At 45.3% G+C, this 17,640-nt stretch overlaps 1 protein-coding gene across 2 annotated transcripts in view; it reads left to right on the top strand.

Annotated features, from left to right (window-relative positions):
• CD58 (CD58 molecule) overlaps positions 1 to 17,640 on the top strand; it is a 42,915-nt gene that overhangs the window by 16,253 nt on the left and 9,022 nt on the right. For both annotated transcript variants that reach the window (XM_019804163.2, XM_011230299.3), the window contains exons 2-4: positions 663 to 953; positions 8,732 to 8,995; positions 16,141 to 16,218. In XM_019804163.2, the coding sequence (XP_019659722.1) occupies positions 663 to 953; positions 8,732 to 8,995; positions 16,141 to 16,218 (633 nt within the window). The remainder of the gene's footprint in view (positions 1 to 662; positions 954 to 8,731; positions 8,996 to 16,140; positions 16,219 to 17,640) is intronic.

Genomic DNA, 17,640 nt, shown 5'->3' with positions numbered 1-17,640 from the left:
AAACCCTTAGCATGTCTTACCTGACCCCCCAGGCCCCCACTCACGTACGCTCCAGCCTCACCCCCCACCTGTGACCCGCTTGCTTGCTTCCTCTAAGCCATGGGAGCTGCTTTTATTTCCTCAAATACACCCAGCTCCTTCTCGACTTGGGGCCTGCTTTTTTTTTTTTTTTGAAGCTCTGCTTCCTCTCTCAGTACAATTACCTCTCCTCCCCCTCCTCCCCCAGCCCTTGGGTGATGCCCCCTGGGGAGCATCAGCACGACTTCCTGGGGAAAGCCCTCGAGGAAGTGGCTCCCCAGGCCTGCTTTGTCGTCCCTGCACAGTGGGGCTTCTGGAGGGCCTGGAGTGACACCTGTCTGGTTGGCTGTCATGTTGGCAGAGCTGCCCGCAGGGACTTGGTGGTGCTCCATCCGAGTTGAATCCACTTCCTGCATTTACGTGGGCCCCAGTGCCCCCACTAGAGAGTAAGCCCCGCACGGTCAAACACGTCCTGCTTGCTCGTTTGCCATCAACAGTGTATCGGCTTCGTGCGAAAAGTAGCTGATGAATTATTTTTACTGCTAAATTTAACTTTTTTCCCCCAAAGAGCATCTTGGAGGATGGTTTTCTGTTTTCAATAAAGTCATGTTGGTTTTCCTAACCAATTTCTTTTTCCCTCCTAGACTCCATCAGCTGTGAGCTCCAGGTGGTGTTCGGAACCGTGAACGAGAGCGTAACTTTCAATGTACAAAGGTCCATGCACTTTAAAGAGCTCTTGTGGACAAAAAGTAACGATAAAGTCATCGAATGGGAAGAAGGCACTTCCCCTCATGTTTTCCCACCTTTTGAAAACAGAGTTCATTTAGACACCACGTCAGGAACCCTTACCATCTTCAATCTAACATCATCGGATGAAGCTGAGTATAGAATCGAACCTTCGAGCATTGACATCTCGTTCTTTCTGCATGTGATTGGTGAGTATTCCATAAATCGGTTTGTTTAAAATGGCAACTTTCCAACTATTTTAAGAGACGAACACAAATGAACGGTTTTTGAGAAATAAGAGAATTCGATCTCTGAGGCTGTCGGGGTTGTCCTGCCTGGCACACAGGAGCCAGTGTCCATCCCTTCGTCCTCCTCTGAGTGAGGAGAGGATGTGACTGAGGTGGAGGGAGCAGCCCCAGCTGGGCAGAGCTGCTGCCAGCAGCATCAGTTGTCTTTCTAGGAATATTCTGGAAAGGGAGGTAGCGGCAGCCATGAACTCAGAACTCTTTGAGCTCCATTGAGAGATGATGCTCTAGGAATTAGAGTGCCTGCTTGCACCTGCACCATACCCCGGGAAGTGGATTTTTTTCTCTCCTGTATCACTTTACACGGGAACTGGAGATGGAGTCCAGGTTCCTCCATACTTCCCATTGATGCTTCCAGATTATTCTCCTTGTCATCTACAGGCCAATGGATACATCCCAACATTTCTGGATCATTGGAATCCCTGATTCACTTTTGCTGTTTCTGATGTTCCTGCTGTCGTAATTCATAGGGATTATAATATTTAAATATATAATTCCAGTATCCTGGCTTCTGAGTCCTTGCCCTCCTCTCCTGTGATGGTCTTGTCATCCATCCACCCCCACCCCCCTTTCCCCATGGATAGAACCTAGAAGTTGTCATTACCACTCATTCAGAGCCCTCCACTGTGTCATGCTGGGTGTCCCCTGCTGTGCCCACACTGCCACCCCTTCACCTCACATGGCCCTCTGTCCTCCTTGGCAACCAGGATATGCGCACTCACTGGGTTTACGCACTGGAAGACTTGCTTGGTTTCCTTGATGCTTTTAATTTTTTAAATTTAATGTTTTAAATTATTTTTTAACGATTTTGTTTATTTATTTGAGAGAGAGATAAACCACAAGCAGGGGCAGAGGGAGAGGGAGAAGAAGGGACTTGATCCCAGGACCCTGGGATCGTGACCTGAGCCGAAGGCAGATGCTTAACCGACTGAGCCACCCAGGGCGCCCCATCCCTCTCCTTTTTAAATGGACTGTACTCCTATGACCTGTGCAACCAGGTCCAGTCCGATGCGCTGCCTATTCTGAGCTCACGCACAGTGGCTGCAGAGAAACTCATCGCCCCACAGAGCCCCACACGTGAAGCTTCTGGTCACTTGCCTCAGTCAAATCCAACATGTCCCCCAGTGTCCTGGCAATTATCCTTCCTCTCCTCAAGCCTCAGAGACCCTCTTCTCCAGACACACCCCTCAGCTGAAGGCTTTGCTTCTTGTTTCACTGGGGAAGAGAAGCGCTCGGAGGAGAATCTCCACAGGCTGTCCCCCTCAGCCTTCCTGCCTACCTGCCCTTGAGCACGGGTACCCTGCTCACAGAAGGCCAAGCCCTCCGCTGTGCCCTGAGCCCTGCCTCCTGCCACTGCCCTTGGGGACACCGCTCTAGTGACTGCCCTTGCTCTGTTCCTGCAGCAGTGTCCTCCGTGAACTGTCAGCCCGACCCCACCAGCATGCAGTATGCCATCAAACGTTCACGCCAGCCCCGGGAGCCCTCTGATGCCCCCTCCACCCTTCCAGCTACCACCCACTTGCCGTCTTGAGTTTGTAGAAGATCTCCTGGAAGGGTTGTCTATGTTTGCTTTCTAACCCCTTTTCTCCTATTTACTTTTAACCCACCCCAAACAGGCTTTCATCCCCTCACTGTACCAGAACCCTTGATCTCCTCCTTAATGAAGCCAGTGAGCCCTTCATGTTCTCCCCACCACATCTTTCTTGGCCACTCAGCAGCATTTGACATAGCAAGCAAATCACTCTCTCTGAAACACGGCCTTCTCTTGGCATCCAGAACACCACCCTGTTCTGGTTTTCTTTCAGCTCACTAACTGGTCCTTCTCGGCTTCCTTGGCTGGTTCCCTCATCTTGCCAGCTTGCAAGCGTTGGAGACTGGAGGGCTTGAGCCACCCCGCTCTGCCTGCATCCACACCCAGCTGGGGGAGCTCATCCTGTGTTTGGGCTTTAAATATTATTTTGATGCTGATAATGCACAGATTGAGACCTCTCGCCCGGAGCCCCACTGAGCTCCTTGTGTGTGTTTCTTTTTTTTTTTTTTTTAAAGATTTTATTTATTTATTGGACAGAGATAGAGACAGCCAGCGAGAGAGGGAACACAAGCAGAGGGAGTGGGAGAGGAAGAAGCAGGCTCTCAGCGGAGGAGCCTGATGTGGCTCGATCCCACAACGCAGGGATCACGCCCTGAGCCGAAGGCAGACGCTTAACCGCTGTGCCACCCAGGCGCCCCTCCTTGTGTGTGTTTCTGACCACTTCCTCTGTATTTCCATTTGGATATCTAGCTGATGGGCTTCTCAAATCATGTGTCCCAATGTGAGCTCGTCAACTTTCCCTTAACTCCTGTTCTTCCCCAAATCTTTCCCCCAGCTTGGTTAACGGCAGCCCCTCCTTTTCACTTGCTCAGGCTAAAACCTTGATGTCATCCTTGACGCCATGTTTCTCTTCCTCTTTCTCTCGAACACCATGTTTATCCCACCAGGAAATTTTGCTGGTTTTACAGCCTCTCACCGCCTCTCACCACTTCCTCTGGGGCTGATCCGGGGCTCCTTCGTCCTCATCCAGAGGACTGCAGCAGCCGCCTGATGGCCACCCAGCTTCTACCATTGCCCCTTATAGGAGGCATTTTGTGTTCTTTACAAATTTAATTACATTTAATTTTTTTCCAGTTTTTTTGAGGTATAATTGACCTATATCACCGTGTAAGTTTGAGGTGTACAGCATAATGATTTGACTTACATATATTATGACCACAGTTCATTTTTAAACAGAAGCAGCCAGAGTGATCTTAAAACAGAGGTCGGAGCATGTCATTCATCAGCTTAGAACCTTCTAGCGGTCCCATCTCACTCTGAGTTAAAGCTGAGATCTATAGAGCAAGGCTGTATGAGATCTGGCATCCGTGATCAGCTCTTTCTGTTCTTGGGCATCCTAGTGTTGCCCTTGACTTTGGCTGCCTTTTCTGTGCTCCCCTCCAGCATTTAAACCTGTACCCATCTCTCCCCTCTGTGAGGTCCCAGCTTCACTGTTTCCTCCTAGAAGAGGATGTTGTTCTAGCCCTACCTCCTCTATGCCAAAGGTGTTCTAGAAAGATCCAACTGGTAGAAAAGTGTGTAAGATGGTTTGCAAGGAATGGAGAAGAGACAGAAAGTCCAGTGTAGAAGTTCAAGTCGGAGCTCTCCAAGTCCCGTTAGAGGCAGTCTCAGTGGAATGGGATGGGCTGATGAGCTGGATGAATAGCTATTATTCACCAGTCCACCTGCCTGGCCTGCTGGAGACACTGGAAGGAAGAGAGAATGTCTCTCTTATTCATCATTGTAGCCCCAGAGCTCAGTAAGGGACTTCAACAGTCACTAGGCAGTCAATAAATATTTATTATAGCAATGAAACAATCGAACCAGGTGACTGGGAAGTGGGAGGTGCAGTTGACAGAAATGGGGGCTCTCAGACTGGGTGGCTGGTTTGTCCAGAAGATGATCGACTCCATTTGGAAGAGTGAGGCTTGTTAAGGTGTGCGGGCATCCCATTCGAAGAACCAGTGGATGCCTTTGAAGAAGCAGAATTTTTAAAACATGCAGGTTGGGGATCTGGCCGTTTATAGAGCCAGCAACTAAGATTGATTTCATATTTAGATAACAATAGAATATTATTTTAAGAGCCCTTTCATAGAGTTTGTAAAACTGAGTTCAAACTTTTGAGTACACTTATCTTTTTAAACTTGATGAAATGTTTAAAAATAATTTGGTTTTTATTTTTTATTTTTATTTTATTTTATTATGATATGTTAGTCACCATACAGTACATCATTAGCTTTTGATGTAGTGGTCCATGGTCACTTAACTAAGGTGCTTGATTTCAGGAGTCAGACCATCTGAATAGCCCTTAGGAAGCCTAATTAGCAAAGACCTACAGAGCATCAGAGTCCAGGGGACATGAGTTTTGATTAGGAGACAGTGATCGGACAGCATGAAATGTGGGACCCCAAGTCCCGGCTTGAGTGTCTGGATTTTAGCCTGTGACGGTGGGGAGACACTGTATCTAATGCTGGAACAGAGAAGTGACTTGATGAAATCTATTTTCAGATGATTAATCAGATGGTAGGTGTTGATGGTGGATTAGAGAGAGGGGGCACCAGGTTGGAAGGTACTGTGATCTTCTAGAAAGACAGGTCCTGCTAGTAGATGTTGGGAAAGGAGAGAAAGAGAAGATACTTCTAAGAAAGAGTCAAACAAATTTAGATTTTGGTTATAAAAAGATATAAAATGACTCAGGATTTCACACCTGAATGACAAAACGATTGGTCATACTTTTTTTTTTTTTAAATGAGGAAGGCCTACTTCCTCTGGGGTATGTTAATACCTAAGTGATTTGGTGATCTTCCGGAGACACCAGGCCTAATGGGAGATTTTCAGAAAGGATATTTTAGACAGGGGGATTTCCTGGCACCCCCTCAGTTCAGGCCATCTACTTCCTTCTGGGTGTATGTTGGTACTTGGTTTCCTTTTTCCCTCAAAATCCCCGTCAAATTTCCACCATCAATGTTTATTAGTTCTTTCTCTTGTTAGTTGCATTGAAGATGGTAATGTTCACATCAGTAGAGTTAACTACCCTTAAATGATCCGAAGTGGTATGACTTATGATTAAAGTTATGAGAAATATGCAAATATCATCAGATCTGTATAAGCAGTTCTCAGTCTTACAGGGTAGTGCACTGAATTCATTCATTGTAAATTAAGTTGTCTTAAGGATGACGTAAGTACATTTCCTGCCAGTTTCATGCTGCTTAAGGTATGGGTGTAACTAATATTTGTCGGCTATCGCTGTGGGGAGTCCCATGGGCAGTGAGAGAATATGAGGATTCTGGACGCCAAGTTCTGAGCCAGATGAGGCAGGAAGGTGTCTGTCCTTTCCCATGAGTGGGATGGGCTCTTCCACATTGGCTATCTGGTGACTGTGCTGAAGTGAGACCACCAGAAAGAGCTCTTGGATAGTGAAGGGAGCTCTAACCACACAGAAAATTATGCTAGCTTTTCCACGCAGGCTCTTTCAAAGTGCATTCATACCCCACTAGACCTTTCCAGTCTTTTAGAGTATTGTATTCCATTTTACAGGTGGAAACGACACAGATTTAGCAATGGGCTTCTCTGTAGAATAGGCCTGGGCTGGATGATTTCTTAAACGTGTTCCAGCTCCCACAAGAGCTGTGGGCCACGGTCACACAGCCAGCCAGAGTGCAGTTCACACCCCCAACTCCTGGTCATGTAACACACGCCCATGGAGGCCCCCTGCCTTCTCGCCATGCGCTCTATGATAGCTGCCGTGACCTTGCCAGGCAGTGCGTGTTAATCCCTCTGTCAGGTACTATCCGTATGACCTCATTTGACCCTCATCTCCATCGTGAAGGGGAGGCACTGTGTGTTTCTCTGTTGTATAGGAGAGGAATCCTAGCCATGGGGATTCGGTGACTTGGCCAAGGGCAAGTGGCTCTTCCTGGTGACGCTGCCGTGTGAACGCAGGCAGTCGGGCTCCTGAGTCCAGGCTTTTAGCCACCACACCCTTCCTTTTCGGGGGGAGCCGATTGAAGAATTTACCTTTTATACGGTGGAGAGAATAATTTGAAACCATCTCCCTGAATTTATGCATCTATCCACCCATCCCTCCGTCTGTCCAACGTACGTGCTCCTTACTGAGGAGCCACCTGTGCGCCTTGCGTCGTGTCCGGTGCCATGGGTAAAAGGTGAGGAGTATCTAGTCTTTACCCTCAGAGACGTGCAGCCCGAGGGGCTCATGAGGCACCTCTGTTGGGTTCAGAAAGTGTTGAACGAAATGCTAGGCGTTGGCTGAACTAGAATCTATGACAGAACAAGCAGAGCACCCCCATCAGCAGCATCGGGGGGGGGGGCCGGAGTCTGTATTTTTAACACACACTCCTGGTGATTTCTCGTGCCCATTGATATTTGAGAAATGCTTCTATGGAACATTTCCAAGGAACCAGAAAGCTCGGTTTCAGGCCCCTGAGAAATGCCCAGCTTAGTTGCAGCGGCAGGCATGGGTACATGCAGAATCTAGAACCATCAGTCCCATTTCTCAAGTGCATGGGGACGCTCGGGGTTGCTGGGAGGTGCTTGCTGGGGCCGCTTTGTGCGTGCGGTAGGCAGGACGGACCTGAGGAGGCTTGGGAAGGAGGGCTCTGGGCTTGCTGACTTTGAGTCAACGAGAGCAACTCCTTACTCTTTTGAAAGCTATGGGTCTGTTGCTTACAGTTTAATTTGGAGAAACGTTTCCACTGCTTAGTTTCAGGCAACGCATAACAAGTTATGTGAACTAGATTAAACCAGACAGCTGAAGAAGTCCCAAGCAGAAAGGGAAGTCATGGGTGACTCAGGTCTCTAACTGGGTGTGTTACTTAACTGAGTGCGAAAGAAGTCTAGAGAAGGTGGGGGAAAGAGGAGTTGAATATTTTCAGTTTTTAGATGATTTTAGATTAATAATTAGATGGCAAGCATTCCTTTGCCTTAGAAAATACCGTTTTAATAGCAGCATGGTGTTCTATCGTCTCAATGAACGTTACTTTGCTTTAATTTGCTTTTTTGTAGATGGTCATAAAGCATTAAAATTTTATCATCCAGATGCTACCATGACCATTTTCTGGAAAGTCCATATATTTGTACATGACTTCTCAAAATTTTTTTTTAAGTTTTATTGATTTAAGTGATCTCTACACCCAACATGGGGCTCGAACTCATGACCCTGAGATCAAGAGTCATGTGCTCTTCCGACTGAGCCAGCCCAGGAGCCCCTCAAATTTCTTATGGTTGGTTGTTGGAGCAAAGTAGAGATGCGAGAAGGCCTATGAATGAACAAATACATGAATATCTAATGGGGCAAACTAGCATTGTGGTTCTTAACCCGTCCTTGCAGGTTCAGGCTGCTGTAGCCAATAGGGGGCACTTGCCAGAGAAAGGCTGGGCCTGAGGCCTCTAGACTGATAGCTCTGTGACAGGTGCCATCCCGTACTCTGCCTATTAGCAGAACCTGCTTACAGCACGACTCCACTGTATGCTTTGCAAATACTGTAAGTCAGATATCTTTCAGAATTAAACATTTTTAGATTTTAGAAAGGTAGTATAAACTATTTCCTCTATGTAAAGAGGCACCCCGCTTAGTTTTGGGGACCACCTTATACTCAAGCGCAAGAATATTTTTAGTACAACAGGATAATGAATATTTGAAGTAAGTGAGAAAAATATGCAGCACCTGGCTGGCTCAGTCAGTAGAGCATGCGACTCAGTCTCAGGGTGATGAGTTCAAGCCCCACAGTGGGTGTAGAACTTACTTAAAAAAATAAATAAATAAAAATAAAAATGAAGTAAGCGAGAAAAGTAAAAACTGTTAAATCCTCACGTCAACTCAGATGAGGCTTCGCACTGAAGTGACTTTGCTGCTATCCTGTGGGAAATCTTTTGGCTTTCTCCATCGAGGATAAGGGATTTGGTGCCTGTGTGTGTTCTGAATTTGAGCAGGTAGACCTGACCCAGAAGAAGAGAGTTCTCTCCCCTGGGTGCTCAAGGAGGTGGTACGCTTGTCTTTTCCAGCTCATAAGGAAATTGGGAGTTCTTCATACCTTTGTAGACAATGAGTCTAAATGTTACTCTTTCCTATACTAAATATTATTTCTTTTACCAGATCCTCTTCCATCTCCAACACTGAATTGCACATCGACTGCTGAAGAGATTACAGTCCGTTGCAGGATCCCGGACTCTTACAACTACACAGAATTATTAAACTACTCATGGAATTGCTCTTCAGGACTGTGTGAAAATAGCTCTGATCCGTCTGAAGTGTTGATTAAGAAGAAAAGTGATCTCTCACAGGAAATACAGTGTATTGTTAGCATTGCCTTGTCCAAACAGACGTCATCGCTTGTTTTAGCAACCTGTGTCCCAGGTGGTGAGTAAACACCCCAATGTGTCATGGCGGACATACTATACACAGGTGGGGTCCAGGGACCATGGGTGGTTCGGGAGTTTCAAACCAGAGATGCTGACACGCATTTCACAAATCCACAATGTAAAATGAGGTGTGGTTTTCACAGACACTGCATTATAGATATCCAGCTAACGTTTCTTAGCCTTTTCTGTGTCAAGCACCGTTCTAATACATTTGTTAATGAATTCAGTGCTCACCCAGCTGTATGAGTTGGGTACTTGTCATAATCTTTATTTTATGGGGAGAAACCCGGACACAGGGAGTTTAGAGGGATTGCCTCGGGTCAACAGATAGTAAGGGGCAGAGCCTGGTTTTGAAGTCAGGCCATCTGGCTCTGGAGCCCGTGCTCCGAACTCTTCACAACACTTCGTAATGTTCTTAATAACCGCTGTGTTCCTAGAGGCTGTGTGCGTGCTGCAAGAGTGTGCACTTGGCACATTTATCTGGGCTACTCCGTGAATGGCATGACAATCTGTCTTGGCTATGGTCCTTTTGTTTTGTTTAACTGGCATGTACCTTTGTAATTTGCAATTTTTATTATCGGTTTTTTACATCATATTCCCAGTTTACAGACAAAAGGATCGGTAATTTCAAAGTGAGTCATTAGAACATAAAAGAAGAGATGAAAATAATGATTCCTGTAATGCAGAACAATATCATAACTGTAAATAGTGAACAGGATTTGAGGGCAAATACAGACTCTGTGAGTCTCCTTGGACGGCCATAGGGTGATTCTGTGAATCAATTTTTTCTGAACAAGCAACTGAAACAGGAAAAGGCAATTAGTCAATATAATGAATATAAAAAACCTTGGATTATATTTGATTAGTGAGCCCTTCTCCCGGAGTCTCTGATGTACTGCCCTTTTTGAAAATTTTCTTTCCTCTCTCCTCTCCTCTCCTCTCTTCTCTCCTCTCTCTCCTCTCTTTCCTCTGTCCTCTTTCCTCTCTCCTCTGTCCTTTTTCCTCGCTTCTCTCTCCTTTTCTTAGTAGGTTTCATGCCCAGGGTGGAGCCCAACATGGGGCTTGAACTCACAACCCTGAGATCAAGAGTCAGACACTTAACCAACTGAGCCACCCAGGTGCCCCCAAATTTTTCAAATAATGACATGGAGGCATTAAGTTCATTATATCATTTTCAGACTAAGCAGTGTGACTTCCTGGGTAAAACAAATACTTACAGACAAAGTGCAAAATGAGTTCCAGTTCATAACTGATGGTATTGGTTCCTAAAGGCAGAGAAAAGACCAAACCCACAGAGGACGACTCAAAGTGGCACCCTTCGTGCAAGTCACACAATTGTCCAGAAGACTCAAAAGCCAGCTGCAAAGTCAATGACAATTGTTATGCTTGGAGCAAACATTTATTAATTCCACTTAGTGGGTGTTGCGTAATATCCAAGGCATAGGGTGTGGAAATCAATTTGCATGCTAGCGGATAGTTGCCTTATCGTGGTGACAAAACACAAAAGCAGTGTGCTTTTTTGGCTTTGGCGTGTGTGTGTTGCACGCAACCAGCAAGAGAAAGTATTGTATACAGAATGAACAAGCAAGTTGACATCTTCAAAAGCTTCTTGTGTCCCAAGAGTCAAATGCTTGAAGGAAATAATTTCTGAAGAAGATTCTCTATAGACGTATATGGAATATTTTAAGAGATTTTCCAGCATTTTGCCCTTGCATAGGTCTTCACTTAACCTTTACCAGTGGAATTGAATGTCCAAATAAGAATCCCTTCCCTGTAGACACCTTGATAGAAGACTGTCATGATCACATCCCTCTCACTGATGGTAAGAGGTTGTTAATTTGCAAACAAACCCTCTTTGTTATGCAATAATGGTGATTCATCTTCCTTTTACATTTCCCCCCAAATTGATAGTTTACATTGCATCATAGATTTTGAAAGTTTGAGAAACATTGCTGGTTCTTAAGTCATTTAAATCCTGGGGCCCCTGGGTGGCTCAGTCTTTAAGCCTTTGCCTTTGGCTCAGGTCATGATCCCAGGGTCCTGGGATGGAGCCCTGCATCCATCTCTTTGTTCAGCAGGGAGCCTGCCCCTCCCCCTGCTTGTGCTCCCTCTTTCTCCCTGACAAATAAATAAATAAAATCTTTAAAAATAAATAAATAAATCCTGGAATAGTGCTACAGGAGACCTGTATCTGGGGTCCCACTAAGCCAATGTTGAAGGATGTTTTTCTTTCCTACCCCATATCTGGGACCCAAATTTAATGATCTTAATGGTTCTTTTCAACAATAAATGTCTAGGATCTCTTTTTTTACCATGGTGACTTTTGAATACTTTTCTGTAGAGTTGCATGCATCATAACAGATAAATTTGTGTAGGTATAACGGTTAAATATTGGGTCTTAATTTTAAGTGCTGATTTTTTTATCCAGACTTTTAATATTTTATCAGTGAAACATAGTAACTCACACTGACCAGCATGCAGCCCTTTGGCAGACCCCCCCCAAATAATCATTTTGTTGGCTGTTCACCATTACCATTCCAGTCTGGCCACAGTGTTTTTTACCTTTTAAGAGTGAGGGAACGGGTTCCACCAGATGAGGCAACTTCCTCAAGTTCACTTATGTAATGGACATAGAATTAAAATTGAGGTCTTTGACTTCTGGAGCCCCTTTTTTTTTTTTTCATGACATCATCGTGATTGTGTATGTCTTAAGTCAAATTAAGAAAAAAAATTGGGGGCGCCTGGGTAGCGCAGTCGTTAAGCGTCTGCCTTCGGCTCAGGGCGTGATCCCAGCATTCGGGATCGAGTCCCACATTGGGCCTCTCGGCTGGGAGCCTGCTTCTTCCTCTCTCTCTCCCCTGCTGTGTTCCCTCTCTCGCTGTCTGTCTCTCTGTCACATAAATAAATAAATTCTTTAAAAAAAAGAAAAAAAGAAAAAAAAATTGATTCATGCACAGGAATTGGCTGGCGAAAACCATACCATGTGGAATGATAGTACAGACTAGGCGTGGGGGATCTATAGTCCCAGTGATCAGGTTTCTTCAATAAATAAATTATAAGGGGAAGAAAAAGAGAGGTGAGGGGGAGCTTAGAAAGTGAAGAGATTTAAGAGGCCTATAATTAATTGCAGTATACAGACCTTATGTGATCCTGATTCAAACAGAAAAAAGTGAAAAAATAGAGATTTAAGTGGTGACTGTATATCTGATTTTATCAAGCATTTAATTAGTTTTTTAGATATGATAATGGCATGGTTATGTTTTATAGATAATCCTTATCTTTTGGAAATATATACTGAAATGTTTATGGCTTAAAAATTGTGCTCTCTGGAGTCAAACGGGTTCACATCTCTACTTGCCTCATGGCAAGTGGGAAGGGAGAGGATGGATCACAGTCCTTCCCTTTCAAGATTGTGACCCAGTGTGGCATGCGTCACTTCCAGTGCCAGCAGGTTGGCCAGACTAAGTTCATGGTCACAGCTGCTGGGGGAGGCTGGGAAATGTCCTCTTTAGCTGGCTGGCCATGCACCCGCTTAAAACACAGGGGTTCTATTACCAAAGGAAAATGGGGAGATTGGGTATGGAGACCAATAGATGATTCTACCACAATGAGTATAACTTGTACCATTTTATTTTATTTTTAAAGATTTATTTATTTGAGAGAGAAAAAACCTGTGCAAGTTTGGGGAGGGGCAGAGGGAGAAGGAGAGAGAACATCTCAAGCAGACTCCCCACCGAGTGCAGAGCCCGATGCAGGGCTCAGTCTCATGACCCATGAGATCATGACCTGAGCCAAAACCAAGAATTGGATGCTTAATTGACTGAGCCACCCAGGTGCCCCTAACTTGTAGCATTTTATTTATTTTTTTTTTTAAAGATTTTATTTATTTATTTGACAGAGATAGAGATAGCCAGCGAGAGAGGGAACACAAGCAGGGGGAGTGGGAGAGGAAGAAGCAGGCTCTTAGTGAAGGAGCCTGATGTGGGGCTCGATCCCATAACGCCGGGATCACGCCCTGAGCCGAAGGCAGATGCTTAACCGCTGTGCCACCCAGGCGCCCCAACTTGTAGCATTTTAAAACATAGACAAAATCGGAAAAACTTAAAGACTGAAATAGGTAGCAAATGTAAGTAGATGTTTTCGCTTTTTTGCACCTCCCTGGTCATTTCGTGTACTCCCTGGGGTATACGCACCCAATCTAGAAACTCTGGGTCTCAACCAGAGGTTATGGTGTCTCAGAAGACCGTGATAGCAGCAGAGATTGGGAGAAGTGGTTCAGGTTTGGTACATGTTGAAAATACAGCCACAAGGAATTCCTAGCGGTTTGAGTGGTGGAGAAGGGTCCCTAATAAGAAATGTGCAAATGACCCCCAGATTTCTGGCTCAAGCACTGGATGAATAGTGTCACCATCTACTGAAACTAGAAAGTGGAGCAGCAGGTGTGTGGAGGCTATGAGAAGTTTGGTTTGGGACGTGTTAGAGGTGCTTATTGGATTTCAAATGGAGACATTAGGTAAGGCACTTTGATTCACTTGTCTAAGTCTCTGGTGAGTAGTTAGCACGGAGAAATAAGTTTAGGCAGAATCAGCATAGAGGCGGCACGTAAAGCCGTGGGACTAGGTGAGATCACCTAGTGAGAAGATATGACAGAGCAGTGGACTGGGATTAAGTCTGAGGAGCGCCAGCATTTAGAGGCTGTTGAGGGGATGAGGTCCAGCAGAGGAGACTGAGAAGGACCTCCAGGGAAGCAGGAAGAAAACTCCAGCAAACTGGTATCTCAGGAGCCAGGCGAAGAGGGACGAGCACCAGTCAGCACAGCAGGTGCAGAGGGAGAGCAGACATAAGAACTTGTATTCATTGTTATCTCCCCTGAGTATCTGCCATCTCAGAGTGGTGGCAGCGTCTGGCATCATCCCTGGGAGAAAGGTTTTTGGAAGGGACTGGATCAAGTACCATTAGATTCAACCATTAAAAAAAAATTTTTTTTTAATATCGGTGGCTTAAAAATGATGACTTCTTTCACATTAAATATATATATATACACACACACACACACACATCCGAGGTAGGCAGCCCTGGACATACTGCTGCTTGATGAAGTTGTCAGAGACCCAACAGCAGCCCAGCTCCTCCTGCCTTCCCCACGATTTCAGGCAGGAGGATCCAGAAAGGGGAGACTTCGGAGAAATCCTGCACAACCCTTCCTATAGCTTAGTGCCCAACACTTAGTCACGTGGTCAAACCTAGCTGCAAGAAAGGCTGAGGAATTCATCTTTGAGTGGAGTGATGGTATGCCCAGCTGAAAATCTGAAGTCTGTTACTAACAGAGCCGAATGGGTAGGGGGCATAACAGGGAGGTAACTAGCAGTTTCTGGTCAGGGGCCTCTCAGATCAAATAGGTGGGTGACTTTCTGTTTGTTCTAACCCACCTGTGTTCCAAATAAGAGGAAAGGATGTGTGTTCACGTTCTCCTTCTCATTTATTCATTCACTTTCTCTCCCCCTGGCGGCTCCTTTCCCCAGCCTCTCCCTTCTTTCTTAACCCTCAGTGTTTGCTGTTAGTGACCCCACCCTTCCCTTAACCACTGCATTGTGATCATTTTGCCACATGCTTGGGTATTCTGCCTTTGTATTTTTAGTGGCTGGATGGAGTCTGCCTTGTAAACATGTCATACTTTCCTGTTGAGGACACGTAGGTTGTTTTAGCTTTTTGATATTGTCAGGGACGCTGCGGTAAATATCCTTGTGCCTTTTTTGGAAGGGGAGGAAGGGCACATCACTGATCGTTTCTGTAGGTTAAAATCTTAGCAATGGCCTTGCGGGGCTAAAGGATGTTGGTAGAGATACCAATAGCATCTCCTCAATAGGGTGATGAGGATAGCTAAAGCGGTTCTCAGGGATATTAACTCAGTTGATGCTCACAGCTGCCCTACGAGAAAGGCATATTTATCAATCCCATTTACAGTTACGAGACTGTGGGCATATCACTTAGCACCGTGTCTGGCTGCTTTAAGATGAACGTTTTTACTGAGCACCTATTATGCACTATTGCCAAATTGCCCTACTAGACACATGCTGCTAAGTTAAGCTCCCACGGGCAGTGTGGGCTAGCTGAAAACAACACTTCCAGTGTAATATTCGCATCTTTTAATAAATAACACTGGGCTTGCTGTGTATCAGCCTTGTGCAGGTAAGTTTATTTATAAATACAGTCAGTTCTCTTGATTTGCAGTAGTCGTGCGTCATAAAGTCACCGTGAATACAGAATTAGTAAATACTGGATGTTGCTTCTGGGAAATGCAGGGTTAGGTTCCCGCAAGCTTCTGGTCACATTTTTGGCAAGAAATCAATAAATAACCTTGCGTTATGTGTGCTTCTATTTAAAGAACCCTTATTATACATGTGTTGTTGATTGATGAACGTTGGACTCCCAGCCAACAACTCCACGACTTATGCCTAGATGAAGCGTGTCTAACATATATTTCTCTGAAAGGCATAGCCCAGCCTTCTTGCACTTAGGAACGCCACACAGCACTTTGGCACTGTGTTGGGGCTATTTTAGACAGTGAAATAGCCAACAAAAAGCACAAAAGTGTGAAAAATATGGCAGTACACAGACCAGGCATAGGACACTTGCTTACAGTAGAGGAGAGGACTCAGGAAGGCAGAGCGTTGCCTTGTTCGGCCTCAGCTGGGGACATGCACACCAGAGTTTTCACCATCCTGGGGCGCCTGGGTGGCTCAATCATTAAGCATCTGCCTTCGGCTCAGGTCATGATCCCAGGTCCTGGGATCGAGCCCCACGTCGGGCTCTCTGCTCAGTGGGTAGCCTGCTTCTCCTTCTCCCACTCCCCCTGCTTGTGTTCCCTCTCTTGCTGCCTCTCTCTCTCTGTCAAATAAATAAATAAAATCTTAAAAAAAAAAAAAGACTTTTCACCATCCTGCTGCACGTGTCCTCCAGGGACAATGAATGTGCTGTGAGCATTGACGTGGGGACAACACATACATTCTAGCAAGTAGGTAGATTGCAGATATGGAATCTGCAAATAAGGAGAATCACCTGGATCTCTGTTTTGATCAGTCAGCTAATTGTATTTCTTTCTTTCTCACTGGCTTCCTTTTTTTTTTTTTTTTTTTTTTACAGGACATTCAAGGCACAATTTTGTGATTATACCAGCAGTAGTCGTCGTAGCAGGAGTAACTTTTTTGCTGTTTAGAAAAGGTATGTATACTTCCTTTCAAAAAAATAAGTTTCCAAACTCGAATTGGTTTTTCAAAGGCCAGAAAATTAATAGTTTAGAGACTAAAGCAAAGTTTGAAATTTTAGGTGTTTGGAAAGAAACCAAGCCTTTTGTTTCATTTTGTGTTCCTTGTTGTCCGAGGTTGCTGGGTCTGGCAGGTTTGCCAAGATTTTGCATGATCTATGGCAGAGGGAATCCTCAGGCAGTAGGGGCCTTTACAGATGTGGGAACAGGGCTGGATGTTCCCCGGCCTGCTTCAACAGATTTTCTATCTCTGGTCTCCAAGCTAGATTTTGCAAAAGACCCCTTGCTCTTGGCTTCCAGGGCTGTACTTTCCACATCTTCTAGCCCAGAAGGAGGTCCTGGGGAGGAGGAAGCTGTTGTTGGTGACTTGGAGTGGGTCATAATAACCTGGTATTACCTGCGCTGCCTTCCCGAGCCGTCCTCGGTCCTTTAGAGATGTGGGCCAGCCTGGAAGGCAGCCCATGTGCCCTGGAGAACGGGTAACCTGTCCCCCGTCCTGTTCCTTCCTGGGAACAGGAAGGCCCTCCTCAAGCCCCAGGGGACACGGACCAGGCTGTAAATGTGAAGATTAGATGTTCTTGCAGCCCCGACACTCTCCATATCTGCTTTCTCAAGAGTGCTCTTTGCAAGACTGATCTGTCCCTGCCACAGGGAATGTGAAAGAATAAGCTTTCAGCCACGTGCTGGCACGTAGGACCCATGTCATTTCACATTCATGTCTTGGACCAACTTAGATTTCAGGTTCCTAGACCTGCACTGCTCAGTACTGTAGGCACTGGCCACGTGCAGTGGTTTAAATATAAAATTCAATTCATTATATTTAATGTAAAATTTCTTTCTTCATTTGAACTATCCACACGTCAAGCACTCAGTAGCCACACAGAGCTCGCGGCTACCATAAGGGGACGGACCAGATAGAGAAGAATTCCATCGTCACAGAAAGTTCCATCCGCCAATGCTGTCCTAGACTGCTGTTGGCGCATTGCCACTAGAATATGGCATCCCAGGGATACTGTTTCTGTGTTATAGGTTGCAAATACGGCGAAGATCCCTCAGTAGTAGATTATGAGTCAGTTGACTCTCCTCTAAATAAGATATAAAAATCAGCTGAAGAAAGTTCTGAGCCTTCATTACGAATGAGCAAAATATTTGGGGAGCTCACATGTTCTTGTAAAAGATTATTTTTAATCCCCAAATAGCAGCATTGTTGTTAATCATCTCCTTAACAGATTGGTCCCCAGAAACCAAAAGCATTTTCCACTCAGAGTTCTTGTGGGTCTATTACCAGAATCCCTGAACCAAAGACAGGTGGTACTGAGTGCTCATATAATTCCAAATCAGTTGGCTGATTTAACTTTAAAACAAAATAAGTTCATTCA

This window comes from Ailuropoda melanoleuca, chromosome 2 (genome assembly GCF_002007445.2).
Source record: "Ailuropoda melanoleuca isolate Jingjing chromosome 2, ASM200744v2, whole genome shotgun sequence".
Classification (NCBI taxonomy): domain Eukaryota; kingdom Metazoa; phylum Chordata; class Mammalia; order Carnivora; family Ursidae; genus Ailuropoda; species Ailuropoda melanoleuca.
The sequence above is the reverse complement of the archived record's forward strand: the minus strand, read 5'-3'. Positions and strand labels throughout refer to the sequence as shown.